At 34.2% G+C, this 16,123-nt stretch overlaps 2 protein-coding genes and 1 long non-coding RNA gene across 3 annotated transcripts; 1 reads left to right on the top strand and 2 right to left on the bottom strand.

Moving 5' to 3' along the window:
* Positions 1 to 330: 330 nt before the first annotated feature.
* On the bottom strand, positions 331 to 4,190 carry LOC109817629 (Rhodanese/Cell cycle control phosphatase superfamily protein). Its single transcript, XM_020382949.3, has 5 exons — positions 3,763 to 4,190; positions 2,919 to 3,170; positions 2,729 to 2,827; positions 1,858 to 2,151; positions 331 to 969 (listed from the first exon to the last, which is right to left on the bottom strand). Exons 1-5 carry the CDS (start codon positions 4,162 to 4,164, stop codon positions 592 to 594), a joined length of 1,425 nt encoding a protein of 474 aa, XP_020238538.2. The 5' UTR covers positions 4,165 to 4,190; the 3' UTR covers positions 331 to 591.
* A 5,475-nt stretch (positions 4,191 to 9,665) lies between these two features.
* Positions 9,666 to 12,413, bottom strand: LOC109795046 (pentatricopeptide repeat-containing protein At5g15300). Its single transcript, XM_020354453.3, has 2 exons — positions 11,218 to 12,413; positions 9,666 to 11,105 (listed from the first exon to the last, which is right to left on the bottom strand). The coding sequence occupies exons 1-2, from the start codon at positions 12,269 to 12,271 to the stop codon at positions 10,465 to 10,467; spliced, it is 1,695 nt and encodes a 564-aa protein (XP_020210042.2). The 5' UTR covers positions 12,272 to 12,413; the 3' UTR covers positions 9,666 to 10,464.
* Positions 12,249 to 15,073, top strand: LOC145951777 (uncharacterized). The gene is made up of 2 exons (XR_014429707.1): positions 12,249 to 12,381; positions 14,424 to 15,073. It is a non-coding gene; the product is annotated as an uncharacterized LOC145951777 (long non-coding RNA).
* Positions 15,074 to 16,123: the final 1,050 nt, after the last annotated feature.

The following is a 16,123-nucleotide window of genomic DNA, read 5'->3' as shown; positions in this document are numbered from 1 at the left end:
GGTATCCTAATGATTTAACTCCAAACAAGTAATTATTGAGAAAATTAGTAGATGAACTGCAACATTCGAGCCCCATCTCAAATACATGCATATCTTCCCGTACTCCGAAGGATTGACTCCACTATATTTGTGGAGCTACTATCTCAATACATTTGATTTATAATCAAATGAATAATAGTCTACCTTTCATGTAACACATAAATTCAGTCATGCCAAACAAATAGTTTGCATTAGACAAGTTGGTTACAGCATACGACAGAGGATTACTAGAAACACATTAGTTGTGCCCTTTTTTCAATACTCTTACTATTAGGTGAAACTCAATGCGAGTTCCTTTAAACAAGCAAATTTCTATTGATGGGTATCACATTTTACTCAATAAAACAAAATGTCAAAGAACAAAATTTCTAGCATCCTCTTGGTTACAATACACAGAATGTCAAAAAACGGTGACCTTTAGACACCAAATGAAACTACAACTAGTTTCAAGCACTCCGAACCCATAGAAGAGGAGGGGAACTGAAGGGGAGACAAACATTTGTTCAAAACAGATATGGAAGATGTTTTCTTATATTTTCCTTGTCTGATTAGTTAAATAGAACGTGAAAGCTGGTCTGGTTTCCTACTAGCACTATCCGGTTCTTGAGTTGGCCGGCGACCCTTATCAGGGCCACCTATGATTCCCCACCTCTCAAATTGCCTCTGTCTAGCTCGAGCCCTCTCCTTTTCTTCATCTGACTTCAGTGAAAAACAGTGAGGACAAGAGACTCCATATTCAAATTCTGGGGCTTCCATGTCAGCATCACTCACAGGCTGCTTACAACCATAGCAAAGTTTGAAATTTCCTGGCACCAAACCATGCTCCACAGAGACTCGTTTGTCAAAAACAAAGCACTCTCCTTCCCAGAGGCTCTCTGTCTCTGGAACCTCCTCAAGATATTTTAGAATTCCACCTTCCAGGTGAAAAACCTGCCAAGTTTTTAAATAGAAAAATGAGAAAATCATATTGTATGTCGGTTAATAAAATGAAACTACAATTATTAAAGCTCACATTCATAGCAGCAGTAAATATTAATATTGACTTGTTTATCAAATATCTAAACAGTCTGTGTGTGTTAAGAAGGTGGGTATTTAGATTATTGTATAATAATAATAATAATAATAATAAAAGTAATAAAAGTGGTTTAACAGAAGACTTGTAAACAGCAAAGCAAACTAATTCCTTATAAGACTACTAGTTTGTATTCCCGAAGTCTAGTTTAAATCATTGATAAACTCCCCTTCCTCAAGACAGGTGGTCTTGCACACACTCGTCATAATGCCTTAGCCATGCAATTTGCAAAGAAAATAATGGCCAGAAGACTAGAGTGGATACATGGGAGGGCACTTAGCCCTGCTTTAGCAATTATTTTTTAGCTTCAATTATAAATGATGCAAGAGGTGCAACAGAAAAGTAGGCCAAAATTATTTAAAATCATTTCGGAGTTTTGTTAGGAAAAAATATTTTACCATGAGCACAATTCTAAGACCTGCCAAATTGTTTCAATCCCAAAAACTCACCAGAACTGCATAAGCTTATTATATGACAGACTAACTTATTAGTGTTATAAGTATATTTGACAAGGCTTCAAACATAAGTAAGACTAACACGGGGCCTTTCCTTGACCTATTTGATAGGTTTCGGCATTAACAATTTAACAGAAAACCCCTTGAGATGTTAATATATTATGAACAACAATCATCAAAGGGAAATAATGCTTATTTTTCTTAGATAAGAGAAGAAGAAAAAAAAAGGTCAAGTGAGTTTTTCAAACAATTTTGTTTGCGCAAAATAATAAAATTCAAGGGGATAATCACCTCTTTGAAACCTTTGCTAAGAAGTAGACTTGTAGCTTTCTCACATCGAATACCTCCAGTGCAATACATTGCAACACGTGGCATATGTTGTTTTTGATTCTCCATTTCTTTTTCAGAAGTTTGGAAGGAATTGTTTTCCTTGACTTTTGGCTGCTCATCACCATCTGTTTTTGCAAGCTGAAAATGCTCCTCCACCCAAGATGGGAATTCACGAAATGACGTAGTACAGGGATCAACGGCTCCTTTAAACTTTCCTATTCTGGTTTCATAGTTATTCCGAACATCAATTACCACCTGCACATGAGGATGTCAATAACAGTAAAAATTCAGTATTTATGGCATATACAATACCAATACCATGTTTCCCCCTTCCCATCTTGCTACATGTGAAATTCACTACTGCACTTCTCCATCATAGGCATATGAAATGAATTATCTAAACTTTTATCCAACAAAAACAATAGGCAATCCTAACATATAGAGGTTGACAATCAGAAACCCCAACTTGGTATGAGTAAGACATCATACGAATTCTAAGAATATCCTTGTAAAATGAATGAATAGATAAACAGAAATATAAATTCTAAAAAACCATTTAAATTTTTTGGACATTACAAAAGTCCTCCCCGCAATCCCCTTTTAGGTAGAAAACCCATGGTCTAAAGCCATACTAGATTTGTCTCCAGCAATGGCAAACAAACAAATGTTTAAAATATTCAACACTAGAGCAGCTTGGATATTCAATATTCTCAAGAATCCAAACAACTGAAATTATACATGTTCAAGTCCCCACAGGTCATAAGATCTCATAATAAAAGACAGCCTCCCAATTGAGATAACATAACATTGATAATAAGAGTTAGCTACTCACTGTATCCGGATCACTAATTAAAGAATTCCACTCTTCTGGGCCAACATACTTTCCAACCCTTTCAATAGGTGACACGGTAGGCATCCCAAGAGTGACAATCTGCAAACATGTAGCAAAAACAAAGTTCTGTAACTTATTTGCATACAACATCCCAACAAGTTATTCCATTGTTTTGGCATTGTGAACACACCTCCTTCTTCAACTTGACCCTCACATGGTCCCATCGAAAGGGTGCATCCTCCCCCGCAGCAAGAGGAGATGCGGCACTATGCCCATGATGGATGGCCTCCTCCTCAGGACTAACAGGCGACTCAACCCGCCTTAGCCCCTTCAATCGATCATCACTTTCCACAAAGGCAAGAACTTCCTCCACCGATTCCCGTGTCCCACATATGCTGCCATTGATCCCTTCAGGCGCAAGAATAATTCCACCTGAAACACGCTGAGTAGCATCAGATGGGTGAGACACCACACCACACCTCAACAAACCAAACAAACAATTCGCACAAAAATCATTCTAATTAGATCATTACATACAAAACATTTCGAGATTCTATTTCATTAACCAACTAAATTATTGTAACTAACTCTAACTAAAGCTAAACAAGAGTCTGATTGGATATAAGCTTAGAAGAGTTTTTGAAAGCTTTTCAACCAAAAAATAAAGAGTATTTTTTTCCAAAGCTCTCAAAAGCTGTTTTAAGCTTATTCAAACAGGCTCTAACCCTGTCATGAAGTTGACATGACACTTGGATGGAAATATTAATACGAGACTCTCATTTAATCACTCTTTTACATTATCGATGTTTTTGACAATGTAGTGTTATTTAATGTGTTTTTTCTTTGACTAAAAAAAAAATCATTTTTCAACTATCTTAAACTACTCCCCTCTTTTACTTAAACCTACTTTCTTTTCCCTCAATCTCTAAATTGAATTTTGATAAAAGGGTCTAGCCAAGTTCAATTTTTTTTTTTTTATATATAAAAAATGAATTTTGATAATATTTTGAGAAGTGAATAGAGAAAGTGAGTACCAAGCGTTGACAGAGTTGCTTCAAGGGGCTTCGTAGAAGGGCGTGATCATGGAAATCCGCGAACTTGTAGAAGGAAACCACGACGAGAGTGTGACGGGAATCGGAATCGGATTCGAATTCGGATTCGGGTTGACCCGGAATGGGGACGGTGGGCCCGGAGTGAGAGAAGCAGTTGGAGAGCGTCATGCTTTGAAGAGTGTGAGTGTGAGGATTCCAGAAGAGAGGAAAACGGAGCAATGAGGGTTTAGGGTTCCGAGAACAGGGTAGTGCGGATTCAGAGACGGTGACTGACGGTGACGGTGACGGTGACGGCAGCCTCGAAGTGAGGGCGAGCAACGGTGGAGGAGGAGGTATTATAGTTCTGCTTCTCAGCATGGAGGCCGCGTTTGGATGTGCTTCCATTTCGCTTTTTTTGTATGGAAAATGAACCACCCACCCTTTTCAACCCAAAATTAGGACCTGGGTTTTGCGGCCCAAGCCCAAGTCTTGGTTTTGATGTACGTCCCTCAGTATTTTCTTTAATATTTTTTTTTATTCTATGAGAAAGTATAATTTTAACTTCCGATCATGACTTTATGCCTATGACAAGATTGATTTCGAGTTCTTAATTAAGGAAAAAATATTAAATCACTTGATTTATCAACTTTTTATTCTTAACATTCTTTTTCTAATGATATTATTATTAGATTAAATTTTATTAAAGATCACAATTTTTATAATTTTTTTTATCTCACTTAGTGAGTTTATCCTTGTTTAATGGTAGAATTCACTAAAAATTGAGATTTTCAACTAATGACAAATAATAATAAAATATTAAGAGAGTATCATTAACATTTTTTAAATAAGAAATATGTCACTAACATTCGCTTGTATATATGAAATTCTAATTTTTCATTTATATATTGAAATAGAATTTGTAATTCATTTCATGTTCGTTTGTTTTACGTATTTGATTGACTTGATTTTGAATCTTTTGTAGGAGGACATTGAAAGTCATTTGGTGACCAACCAACTAAGGGGGTGTATTGGTTTAGGATTTCGTAGGATTTTAAAAGACTTTTTTTTAGTAAAAAAGTCCATTGGTATTCAATCAGGATTTTATGTCACTTAAAAACAATCCAGTGGTATTCAATCTGGATTTTCAGGATTTTTTAAAGAGTCCATTAAAATCCACTGGTATTCATTTGAGATTTTTTACAACTTAAAAACAATCCATTGGTATTCAAAAATTTAAGGATTTTAAAGGATTGTTGTGTGAGAGGGATTTTGAAAGACTTTCTAGTGTTATCTATAAATACCAGATTCATAAAACAATCCCATCCAAACCCATCGGATTTTGAAGGATTGTTTGAAATGATTTTTCAAGTGTTTTAAGAATTTTCAAGTGAGTTTTTCATCTTTTTTTTCTATGCTCCTGTCTTCTCCATTTTTTCTCTACTAATAATACTACACTATTGTTCATTGCTCATATATAATACTATTCTCATACCATTCTCCTATTTTGTGAAACTCTAATATGTAAATGATAGTGTCATTGACTTGTTTTATTTTTCTGTTCGTTCTCTTTAATTGACTTACTTTATTTTATTCTATGTAGTTGAATTTGTTCCTTTATATAACACAAAAAAATACTTGAAATTTTAACTTTTAGTGGTAATTTTTTTTATGACACACGTTAAGAAAAGAAAAAGGTGAAAGATGAAATTGATATCATAATCTCAACAATATATATATATATATATATATATATATATATAAAAGATGAATTTGTTAGGGTTTTTGTGAGTAGAATGAGATAAAAATGGATCTTAGTAGGGGGAAGAACCCTCTTAGCATAAAAATTGCGAATTCTCTCTTTCCCTTGAATTTGTTACTCTTATCCCTCCTCCTTTTATGACTCAACAATTATTTTATTTTTTTTACTATGAATTTTTCTTTTTTATTTTTATATTATGAAATTAAGATTTTTTATATTTTAAAAAAATAAAATTAACATAAGACATTGCAATATCTAATTTTTTAGGGTTTAGGATTTATGTCTTCATTAACTTATTTTTTAAAAAAGAAAATATTGTTAAAATATTTGTTAGAATAATTTATATTTATAAATATCGTTAAAAATTATCATATATATATATATATATATATTCTCTATATCTAAATACTTCTGTTTATATAAAAAAAATTATATATCTAAATATTTTTTCAGTATCGAATATACTAATTTTTTTATATAAAAAATTATCTTATGTTTCTATATTTTCGTTTTTACATTTTTTTTATAATAACTGAGGTATTTGATCCATTTGGATAGCAAAAATATATTCGATCTTGTATGATGTTGTGCTTCTAAAAATAATAATATAATTTTATTGATTTTGTCTATTATCCGTAATTATTTATATAACTATTTTTTAACATATATTGTTTTAGTAATTCAAATGGGAGATTCACAAGGAAATAATAAAGAAAAATGAAAAGAGAAAGAAAACTATGAAGCTTGGATTAAGGATGATTCCGATGAATTGTTACAATTGATAGTGGATGCTATAAAAAGATGATAGAATATTATAGAGAATTATTATTATTATTTATCTAGACATTATTTTTTTTTATTTATTATTTTTATCTTTGACTCTTTTTAAATTTGAATGTATAATTTAAATCTTATCAAATGTCAAAACTCCACAAAATCCCACAGAATCCATTAAAATCCTAATTTAAAAGTCTTGCAGAATCCATTAAAATCCTGATTTTAAGTCTTGTAGAATCTTGCAAAATCTTAAAAGTCATGAAAATCCTGCAAAGTCTTTTAAAATCCGCAGGATTTTTTTTAACTAAAAAAGTCCTTTAAAATCCTAATCCAATACACCCCCTAAGTGTCATTATATTTGAACAAAATGTCTTGAGCAATACTAGCAAGGTTGGTTGATTTAAATTAGTGCTGAATCAAAAAATTAATTTTTGAAACAAGTTTGATCTTGAGAAAATACACATTTTAGATTAATTTTATAATTAATTTCATTTTTTTAAAATTAGATTCCAATGTTTAAATTTTTAAAATTTGATTTACATATTCTTGTAAGTTATGAATGTTAAGAAATTATTTGAAGTGGACTAAGGATCCAAACGAGGGAAAAATTCCTCATTGGGTCAATCACTTAAAGCAAAAATCGTGTAAATACTAGCTAATTCAATAACTAGTGAACTTTCATACTAATAATATGATATATTACAATACATTACTTGTATATAATTAACTAAAATTGCATTGATTTCATTTTTTTTTAAATAAAGTGTTATATATCATAAAAAAAATCAATAAGAAATTAAAATTCTTTTACCTATGCATCTAATTTGTTCTTGCTCTAGGGAAATGCAAAAGGTTGGAGATGATATGATGTAAAATATTAGTGAATACATTCAAATAGATTCATCGGAAAATGTAAAGCTCGTGTTATAGTATATATAACAACCACTTGAAGTAGGAATATTGGGAAATATGACCTTATTGGTGGCCCTTGCGTGGTATGTCCTCCCCATATGCCATATGGGGTGGAGTGTGAAGACAAACGTTATATTTTACAAGATGTTGAGATGCATTGATTAGATTTACTGATGCAAATAATGTGTCATTTGCATTTATATTCATCCTACAAAATTAAATTCTACGAATGAATTTAATACTTAATGACAAAGATAAATCGAATGAAGTGAATGGATGGAAAGTGAACTGATATTGAAAATATATATATATATATATATATATATATATATATATATATATATCATAATTATAACTACTATATTTAGAATACATTGTCAAGTACAAAAACAAATAATTCACTAGTTTATTGTTTCACTGTATATATGATAAAAAAAGACAACATGAAAAATAAACTAATTCAAATATGAGAATTGTGAAATAAGAGAGCTAATACTATAAAAGGCAAATAGAAACTAATTTATAGGATAGAAGTGGTAATACCAGAAAGGATAAAAAAATTTGAGTTACATATTGTTGGAAAGATATGACAAATGATCTAATATTTATTTAGAAGACTATCATGAAAAGTAAAAAAAAAAAAAAAAAACTTTTAATTGACTCATTGTAAAACAATGAACTATAATTATTGTATCATTTATCAAATGAGCACGTAGCTATTGGTTTGAGAATGTAACTCCACCACAATAATAGTACTTTGAAAATAATATATTGTTCATCATATATTATTTCTATTTCAAAGTACATTATTGTTCATCATATACTGATTTTATTTCAAAGTACATTATTTACATGTTTTTGAACTTGATCAATGAAGTTTGTGCGTGTTCTAAACTTGCATAATACTCTAATACACATTTTTCTTACACATTATGTGATGTATCATAATGTTAAATTTGTTTTTATCCACCAAAATTATAATGATAAATACTATCAGAGTTTGAATCTAAGACTTTTTAGATATTATTTGATTTTTACCACTATATTAACTCTAGTGATTAATCAAAATGTTGAATTGCATAAATTATGATATACTCTCTAATACTAAGTTGAATTTCAATAGATAAATAATAACTTAAAATAACTAACCACTATTATCAATTACAAATTATCACACTAAACATATAAATTCCATAACTATTATTTTTAGTGAGTTACCTTCAAAAACTTAAGTAATTGAATAAGAACGAGTTTGATAAGAAACTAAAAATTTGGATAAAATAAACTTATTTAGTAGACAAACTTATTTAAATGTTTTGCTTTGAAACTTTGAACATACAAACTAAATATTTATTATATATAACTAAAATTTATAATAAATTATATATATATATATATATATATCAAAAAATGTTTCGGATTTAATATCTAAAAATTGATTTGCATATTGACGTTAATTATTCCACTTATTGAAAATTATAAAATATTGATCCAAAACAATTGAAAACGCTTGGAAGTTGGAGGTCGGGAGTGGAAACATTAACAAAAGCAAATTCATCAAGTCCTTCCTGATGCAAGTTTTTGAGGTAAATTGTTTTGTGTTTTGGTGTCGAGTGTTAACTCTCACCTTATATGATTATTAAATTCTATAGATTTATGCTTGCTTTACAATCAAAATAGCACTCTTGGATAACATGGAGTGTGATTGGATTTCCTGAACTGAATAAGCATTTTTTAGGGATCTTTGTTACTATAATTTTTAAAAGTGTTTTGACCTGGCAAATATTGCTTGTGCTTATCTCTTGTTTGAATAGGGCAGCTATTGTAAAATCATTGGAGCAACTATTTTTGTTTAGTGCTCTAACAGATGAATGTCAACTTTCTGATCCCGATGGTTCTGCAAGGTTCATTGAATCAATGATAAGGTTTTGCTGTCTGTTCACCAAAGTGTTCTCCATGTATTATCTACTAAACTAGTTCGACCTCTGGAAAGGGGTTGCAGAGGGAATGGAGAAAGGCAGCGTGAGAGGTGAGAGATGAGAATTGGATATAAATCACTAATCACAACGCGGTATCTATCTGCAGCAATCAAATTTTAAGGAGTTAATATAATGACACACAGAAAGAGAGGGATATAAATCACTATTCACCAGGTTCCAGGATTGATCAAAGATAATATTTAATAATTCATAATCTAATCGAATATCAATCTAGGAGCAAAATAATCGAACTAAAAACTTGGGTTGTGCTAAATTATTAATAATAATAAATTCAGAAGAAATCATAGACCTCATTTTTCATGAGTTACAAATCTCTACTGTATAATAACTTTGCGGTTGTCAATCATCACTTAGAATAGCTGATATGTCTTTTAAAATGTTGAATTTTGAGTAACCATCGAATTGGTAAAAATTATCCACTAAGTAAACAGTGACTAATCTCTGTTAGAGATTATGAATGCATACAAAATAAGTATTTTTCAATACTCAAAATTAGAAATATAGGATTCGAGTTTTTCAATACTCCATTCATGTCCAATACTATTAAGTTGGGCGTGTGAAAATATAGTAAGTACTATCTTAAAATGTGAGTTTTGGCTTTATTTCTACATCCAGCCTTGAGTTTTTCCTAATAAGTTTTGAGTACTCCCAGCCCTTTACAGTTCCGTTCATGTCCACATTGGGTTATAACATAACCCTATTGTCCTCTACCCCTTGTGAATCATCTTTATCCGTTTGTTGATAGTTATAAGTCAAAGCAACCAAATAAAAGCTCCCCACAGCACCATCTCCCTCCAAAACAATAACTGTAAATCCTAGTAATGTTGGATCCTGTCTCCTCCAGTGCCCATGATATCTTTAGAGTATGTCCCGCACGGAGTCCCCTTTTCGTGACAAAATTCTATAATCCCTCATTCCCATCCTCATCCCCGGCATGCTAATTCTGCATAGTAGAGAACTTAACTTCTGTACCATGAGCACAATACAACCCCAAGACAGTCATGTGAAGCTCGTTCCTGTTATAAGATGGATTAACAGCCTTGCTTAATGCCTTACATGATGATATTGATATCTTATATACGTGCATGGCCCAGAAAATAAAGCTGGAAATTTAAACCCATCCCATGATTACTAAAAACCTTCAATGCTGGCCAGTATACAAGTGATCAGGAGAACATCATTATATTGATTGAAAGAGGATATACTGGCTGAAATTAACAATCAAAGTGCTTCTTCTTTACACTGTTCCTTGATCACTCACTGAATCGAACTATACCCTGAAGGCTTTTTCATTCCCTTTTCACTAATCAACTTCATAACCTGTTGTGCGCGCTCCCATTGACCCTTTGATGCATAAATGTTTGCTAGAAGCACATAATTTCCAGGATCCTCAGGGTCAATCTCAAAGAGATGTTGGGCTACAATCTCACCCAGTTCCACATTACCATAAAGTCTGCAAGCTGCCAACAAAGAACCCCAAGTTGTTGCATCAGTACTGGTTACATTCTCCTTTATTATATTGTATGCCCTTTCTAGTTGCCCAGCCCTCCCAAGGAGATCAACTATGCAAGTATAGTGCTCAGGTAAGGGCTCAATACCAAATACACCAGTCATAATCTGAAAAAACCTACAACCATCTTCAATATGACCTGAAGAGGCACATGCATTGAGGACACCAATGAATGTGACTTGGTTTGGCTTTAATCCTTCCATTTGCATCTTTAAGAAAAGGTCTATAGCTTCTTGTGATTTCCCATGCTCAGCAAAGGCTGCGATCATTGCACTGTAGGTATACATATCCCTGTATCTCATCGTACTGAATTCGCTCAATGCTAAGTTTATATTTCCACATTTTGAGTGCATATTGATCAACGCATTGGAAACAATATGTGTCCTATCTGCGATAAAAGAACAGGTTCCAATCAAGCAAAAGGACAAATGTTACTGTGACCTAAATGGATTGAATTGACAAAATAATAACAACAGACAATCAATAGCTGAAGAGCTTACCACAGCAACCCTCCTCAAGATGGTCAGTAAGTGTGTTTGACATTCTAATGTCCCTAAGTTGTGCACAAGCTGAAATAGCAGCCGCCATTGCCACCTCAGTAATTTGGATCTTTGCATCTATCATTTTCTTATACATGTCAATAGCTTCCGTTGCATATCCATTCTGTGCATAACATGCAAGCATTGCTGCACAAGCTGATGCACCCTGTGGTACAGGTATCCCATCAAATACTCTTCTGGCTTCACTCACATTACCTAATTTACCATAACCTGCTATCATTGCAACCCAAGTGACCTCATTTTTGTCATTCATGACATCATACAATTCCTTTGCAGCTTTCATGTCTTCACAATTTGCATATCCAGCAACCATAGTAGTCCAAGTAAAAGAATTTCGTTCCCCCATGTTATCAAAGAGCCACTGTGCATCAACCATCATTCCTACCTTGGCATACCCACAAATCATTGCCGTCCAAGCAATAACATCCCTGTCATCCATCCTATCAAACACATCACGTGCGTCACTTATGCAGCCAAATTTTCCATACATGTCGAGCAGTGCAGTTAGCACAATATTGTTTCCAAGAAACCCAGACTGCACCAACCTGGCATGCACTTGTTTTCCTTCAAACACGGCAGGGACTCGCCCACACGCGCTAAGTACCGAAGAGAAGGTGAACCCAGATGGCAAAACCCCATTTTGATGCATTCTAGCATAGGTAGAAATACAATGACGAAGATGGTCCCGATGGGATAGGAATGCACGTATAAGGGAGGTCCAAAGGAAACTATTGGGGCAGTTTGGCATAGTGTCAAACAGTTGGTGGGCATAGCAAAGATTGGCTTTTTCACTTGTTAAATGGAGAACTCGGTGTAACAGCCGACCCATGAAGTAATGGCAATGATGGGGTAGTTGTTGCGTGAGGAGTTTGAGAAAGAGAGCATGTGTTTGTTTTAGATGATCAATGGTTTTGGCAGCGTCGAGCAATTGCATGAAGTGAAATTTAAGTTTTGTGCTTCGGCTTTGGGAGAATGATGCCGGTGAAGTCCTCATGCTGAAGTTCAGTCATGTTCTGGTTGGTGAGTGAAGAAAGTTGGCAATGGCAAGTATAGTTAGGATTAGCATGCGACATGGGTGAAAGAGCTTCGGAATTATAGTTTTAAGTAAGTCATTTAATATAAGTCATTTATTTTATTTTAAAAATTCATATTGATCATATTCATTCTCACCTTAAAAAAATTCTCATGATATGTTTACTATATATATATAAAGAAAGATCCATTATTATTATTGTGATCACTTCTATTCTGATCATTGTTATTGTTGCTATCATTATCATAAGTAGTAATAGCAACGGTGATGATGATACCAATATGAATCATGATAATTGGTGACAGTAACAATAAAAATGATAATTGTGATAATTATAATAGAGATAATTATGATGGCAAAACTATTGTATTATTAGTTACTTTTTCCATTTATTTTTGACAAATTCTATGATGATCCACCTTTATAGGTAGTTGTAACAAGTCCCACATCGGGGAAGTCTCCTTACCAGGGAGGCCTTATAAGGCGGGAGGTTCTCCAACCTCTTGGGCCGGCTTTTGAGGGATGGTTCCCCTCCTTAGTCTTATGCTCGTTACAATGGTGCTCTCGTTGAGAGCCAGCCAAATCGAGAAGGGCTACCCACGGAGGGTTCTGACCACCGGAGGGTTCTGACCACCGGAGGGTTCTGACCGGCAAGGGCCGAGTGAAGTACCGGTGAGTAAAGTACCGTGGAGTGCAGCCATCGAGGACGCTGGCTTTCGAAGGGGGTGGTAATGTAACAAGTCCCACATCGGGGAGGTCTCCTTACCAGGGAGGCCTTATAAGGCGGGAGGTTCTCTAACCTCTTGGGCCGGCTTTTGAGGGATGGTTCCCCTCCTTAGTCTTATGCTCGTTACAGTAGTCCATTATGGACAACAAATGTCATCCTTTAGATTAATTTAGTTTACAATTATTATGATGTGTACTCCGCACTATAATATTACTTTTTTCTTCTTTTGAGCAACTTTCACAATAATAAATTGTTGTCGGAAACGATTTTTGGCAACGGTGTTTCTTCTTCCCCCATCTTTCCATTCCTCTCTTCTAACATCACCCAACACCACCATAACAATGATGTCATCAACAACCGCCACCATTAACAAAACAATCTTAATCTTCAAATATATAATGTGTAAGATGATAGACAACATACATTTGAGAGTGGAGTTTGATAATGGACCATGACAATGAGATGATGAAGCACGACAATGGGGATTTGGCATCCCTCCTCGCGTGGCTCCGCTCTCTCATCTTCTCCATTTCCTACCTCTCCAACTTTGACATTACCACTGTTACTTGGCTAGAGTCCTTATTGCACATTCCTCATTTAGGAGCTTCTTCCTATTGTGTCCTTTCATGTCCTTGAGGGCGTTAACATTTTCCATCGCTCATGTTGGAGTCTGGTGGCAATGTGCTCCATTTTTCTCATTAGGAGCTCCTCCTATTTCGTCCTTCGTTAACCTTAGTGGCAATTGCTTGCATGTGTTCAGTGGAAAATCTACATGTACTTTATGAGATTTAGGATTTAGGGTTTAAAGATAATACAAGTATGTATCTTATGTTTTTTTTTTGCCCTCCTAGATTTATAACCTAAACCTAGTGCTCTAAATTTCTCAATTTTTATCAATTTTTTTTATCTTTTATTTTTTATTTTCTATTTTATATTTAAGTCCCTTTTTGACAAACTTTTCATTTCTAAAAAATGTTTGTCTCTTTTTTTTAATGTAATATTTTATAATTTTATTTTCATATGTATAATAATAATTTTTTTAAATGATTTGTTTTCATTAACTTAGTGTTGATATTTCCGTTGAAATACTTTTGTTATAATTGTAAATCAGTTTAATTCTATCAACGGTCTCAAACACGACAAGTATATCGGCCGTTCAAGTAGTAAAATTATCGTATCCACAGGGATTAGTAGGTAAAATAAGCATTTATTGACTATTTGTTAAGTCTCAATTATACCTCTTTTTGGTTGAGACTTAGTGAACTAATCCACTCATCCTTTGCACCATTACAAGACAATTGTCCCCTTTTTGATTCACTTTTTGTGCAGATATAGCTAACCCATATTTAGCTAACAATACCTTAATACACCTCATTTTTTGTGCAGGTATTGAGCTAGTGAATTGAGGATGGAAGACCTTAGGATTGAAAATCTAAGAAGTAGGAAGTAGAGCAGAATGGCTGCGCCGGGCGCAAGATGACCCGTGCCGGGCTTGAGAAGAACAGAGTGTTCCATCTCTGAAAGTCACGCCTGCGCCGGGAGCGAGACTACCTCCGCCGGGCGCGATCGAGACAGAGAGTACCTTAAACTCTCTGGAAGGTATTGCGCCGGGCGTAAACGGAATTGCGCCGGGCGTGTTCTGAGGCAGAGAAGACTTGAAACTCTCTGGAAGACATTGCGCCGGGCTTACACTGAGGCAGAGAGTGCTCAAAAGACCCTGCGCCGGGCGCGAAGACTTATGCGCCGGGCGCGAAACCCTAATCTGATCTCTCCAAGCTCGTACTTGAAGCCATTTTCGAGGTTTTCTCCCTTATTCACACAGGGGCGAGTTTTAGGAGCTGTGGAAGGGATTCCCGGAGCTTGGAGCCGTTCATGTGTGGGTCTTTCCTTCAATTTCTTCATTTCTCTCTTCATCTCTATTTTGTATTTACCCTCATTTTGAGTGGTTCTACCCATTTTTTGTGGGGTTAGATGTAACCAACGTACTCTATTGTAATCCTTACGTTTTTAATGATATATACATGTTGTTTCATTCATTGTTGTGTATGTTTCTATTCTTAATGCTTGCTTTGGATTGAATCTCCTTGCATGATATAGGTTCCATTGGGTATTGGAAAATAACCTTTGAAACTAGCTCTGAAACAAATGCCTAGTGGGAAATGTATCTAGGAATGGAGCTTGGCCCATTAGTAGTCTTAAACCCTAGCCCGTAATGCGGGTGTAGATATTGGATACTCAAGGAATTGATGTTCAATATCCGCATCTAGGCTCTTGCTCTAAGGGATTAGGTTTGAGTAAACCATTGGGTTGACTAAGCAATGAATTTAACAAGAGATTAAGGATTCATTAGTCTGACGTTCGGTGAAATCTGACCCCACAATCTCACAAAAATCATAATACCATTTCTACCTTTTTCCACTCACAACAAATATTTTATAGCTTTTATTCCAATAGTCATAACTTTTGATTCAACTTGCATGACAAACTATGAATTTGGAATTATTCTTTAGTCACGAATAGTCAATAAATGCTTATGTTACCTTCTAATCCCCGTGGATACGATAATTTTAATACTTGAACGGCCGGTATACTTGCCGTGTTTGAGACCGTTAACAAAACAAAAGTAATTTAAAGTGATAACAAAAGTGGTTTTAACGGAATTCTCAACACTATTCGTGACTAAAGAATAATTCCAAATTCATAGTTTGTCATGCAAGTTGAATCAAAAGTTATGATTATTGGAATGTAAGCTATAAAAATATTTGATTGTGAGTGGAAAAGGGTAGAAATGGTATTATGATTTTTGTGAGATTATGGGGTCAGATTTCACCAAACGTTACACTAATGAATCATTAATCTCTTGTTACAAACATTGCTTAGTCAACCCATAAGTTTACTTAAACCTAATCCCTTAGAACAAGAGCCTAGGTGCGGATATTGAATATCAATTCCTTGAGTACCCAATATCTACACCCGCATTATGGGCTAGGGTTTAAGACTACTAATGGGCCAAGCTCCATTCCTAGATACATTTCCCACTAGGCATTTGTTTCAGAGCTAGTTTTAAAGGTTATTTTCCAATACCC

The sequence above is a fragment of the Cajanus cajan genome, chromosome 9 (assembly GCF_000230855.2).
Source record: "Cajanus cajan strain Asha chromosome 9, NIPB_CcT2T_4, whole genome shotgun sequence".
NCBI classification, from domain to species: domain Eukaryota; kingdom Viridiplantae; phylum Streptophyta; class Magnoliopsida; order Fabales; family Fabaceae; genus Cajanus; species Cajanus cajan.
This window is presented reverse-complemented; position numbering and strand designations above follow the sequence as displayed.

Coding starts and splice junctions, on each gene's coding strand:
- LOC109795046 (XM_020354453.3), bottom strand. CDS start 12,271: ATGAGGACTTCACCGGCATCATTCTCCCAAAGCCGAAGCACAAAACTT. Junction 11,106..11,217: donor TCTTGAGGAGGGTTGCTGTG/GTAAGCTCTTCA, acceptor CTTTTATCGCAG/ATAGGACACATATTGTTTCC.
- LOC109817629 (XM_020382949.3), bottom strand. CDS start 4,164: ATGGAAGCACATCCAAACGCGGCCTCCATGCTGAGAAGCAGAACTATA. Junction 2,152..2,728: donor TAATTAGTGATCCGGATACA/GTGAGTAGCTAA, acceptor CCTCATGTGCAG/GTGGTAATTGATGTTCGGAA. Junction 970..1,857: donor TTAGCAAAGGTTTCAAAGAG/GTGATTATCCCC, acceptor AAAACTTGGCAG/GTTTTTCACCTGGAAGGTGG.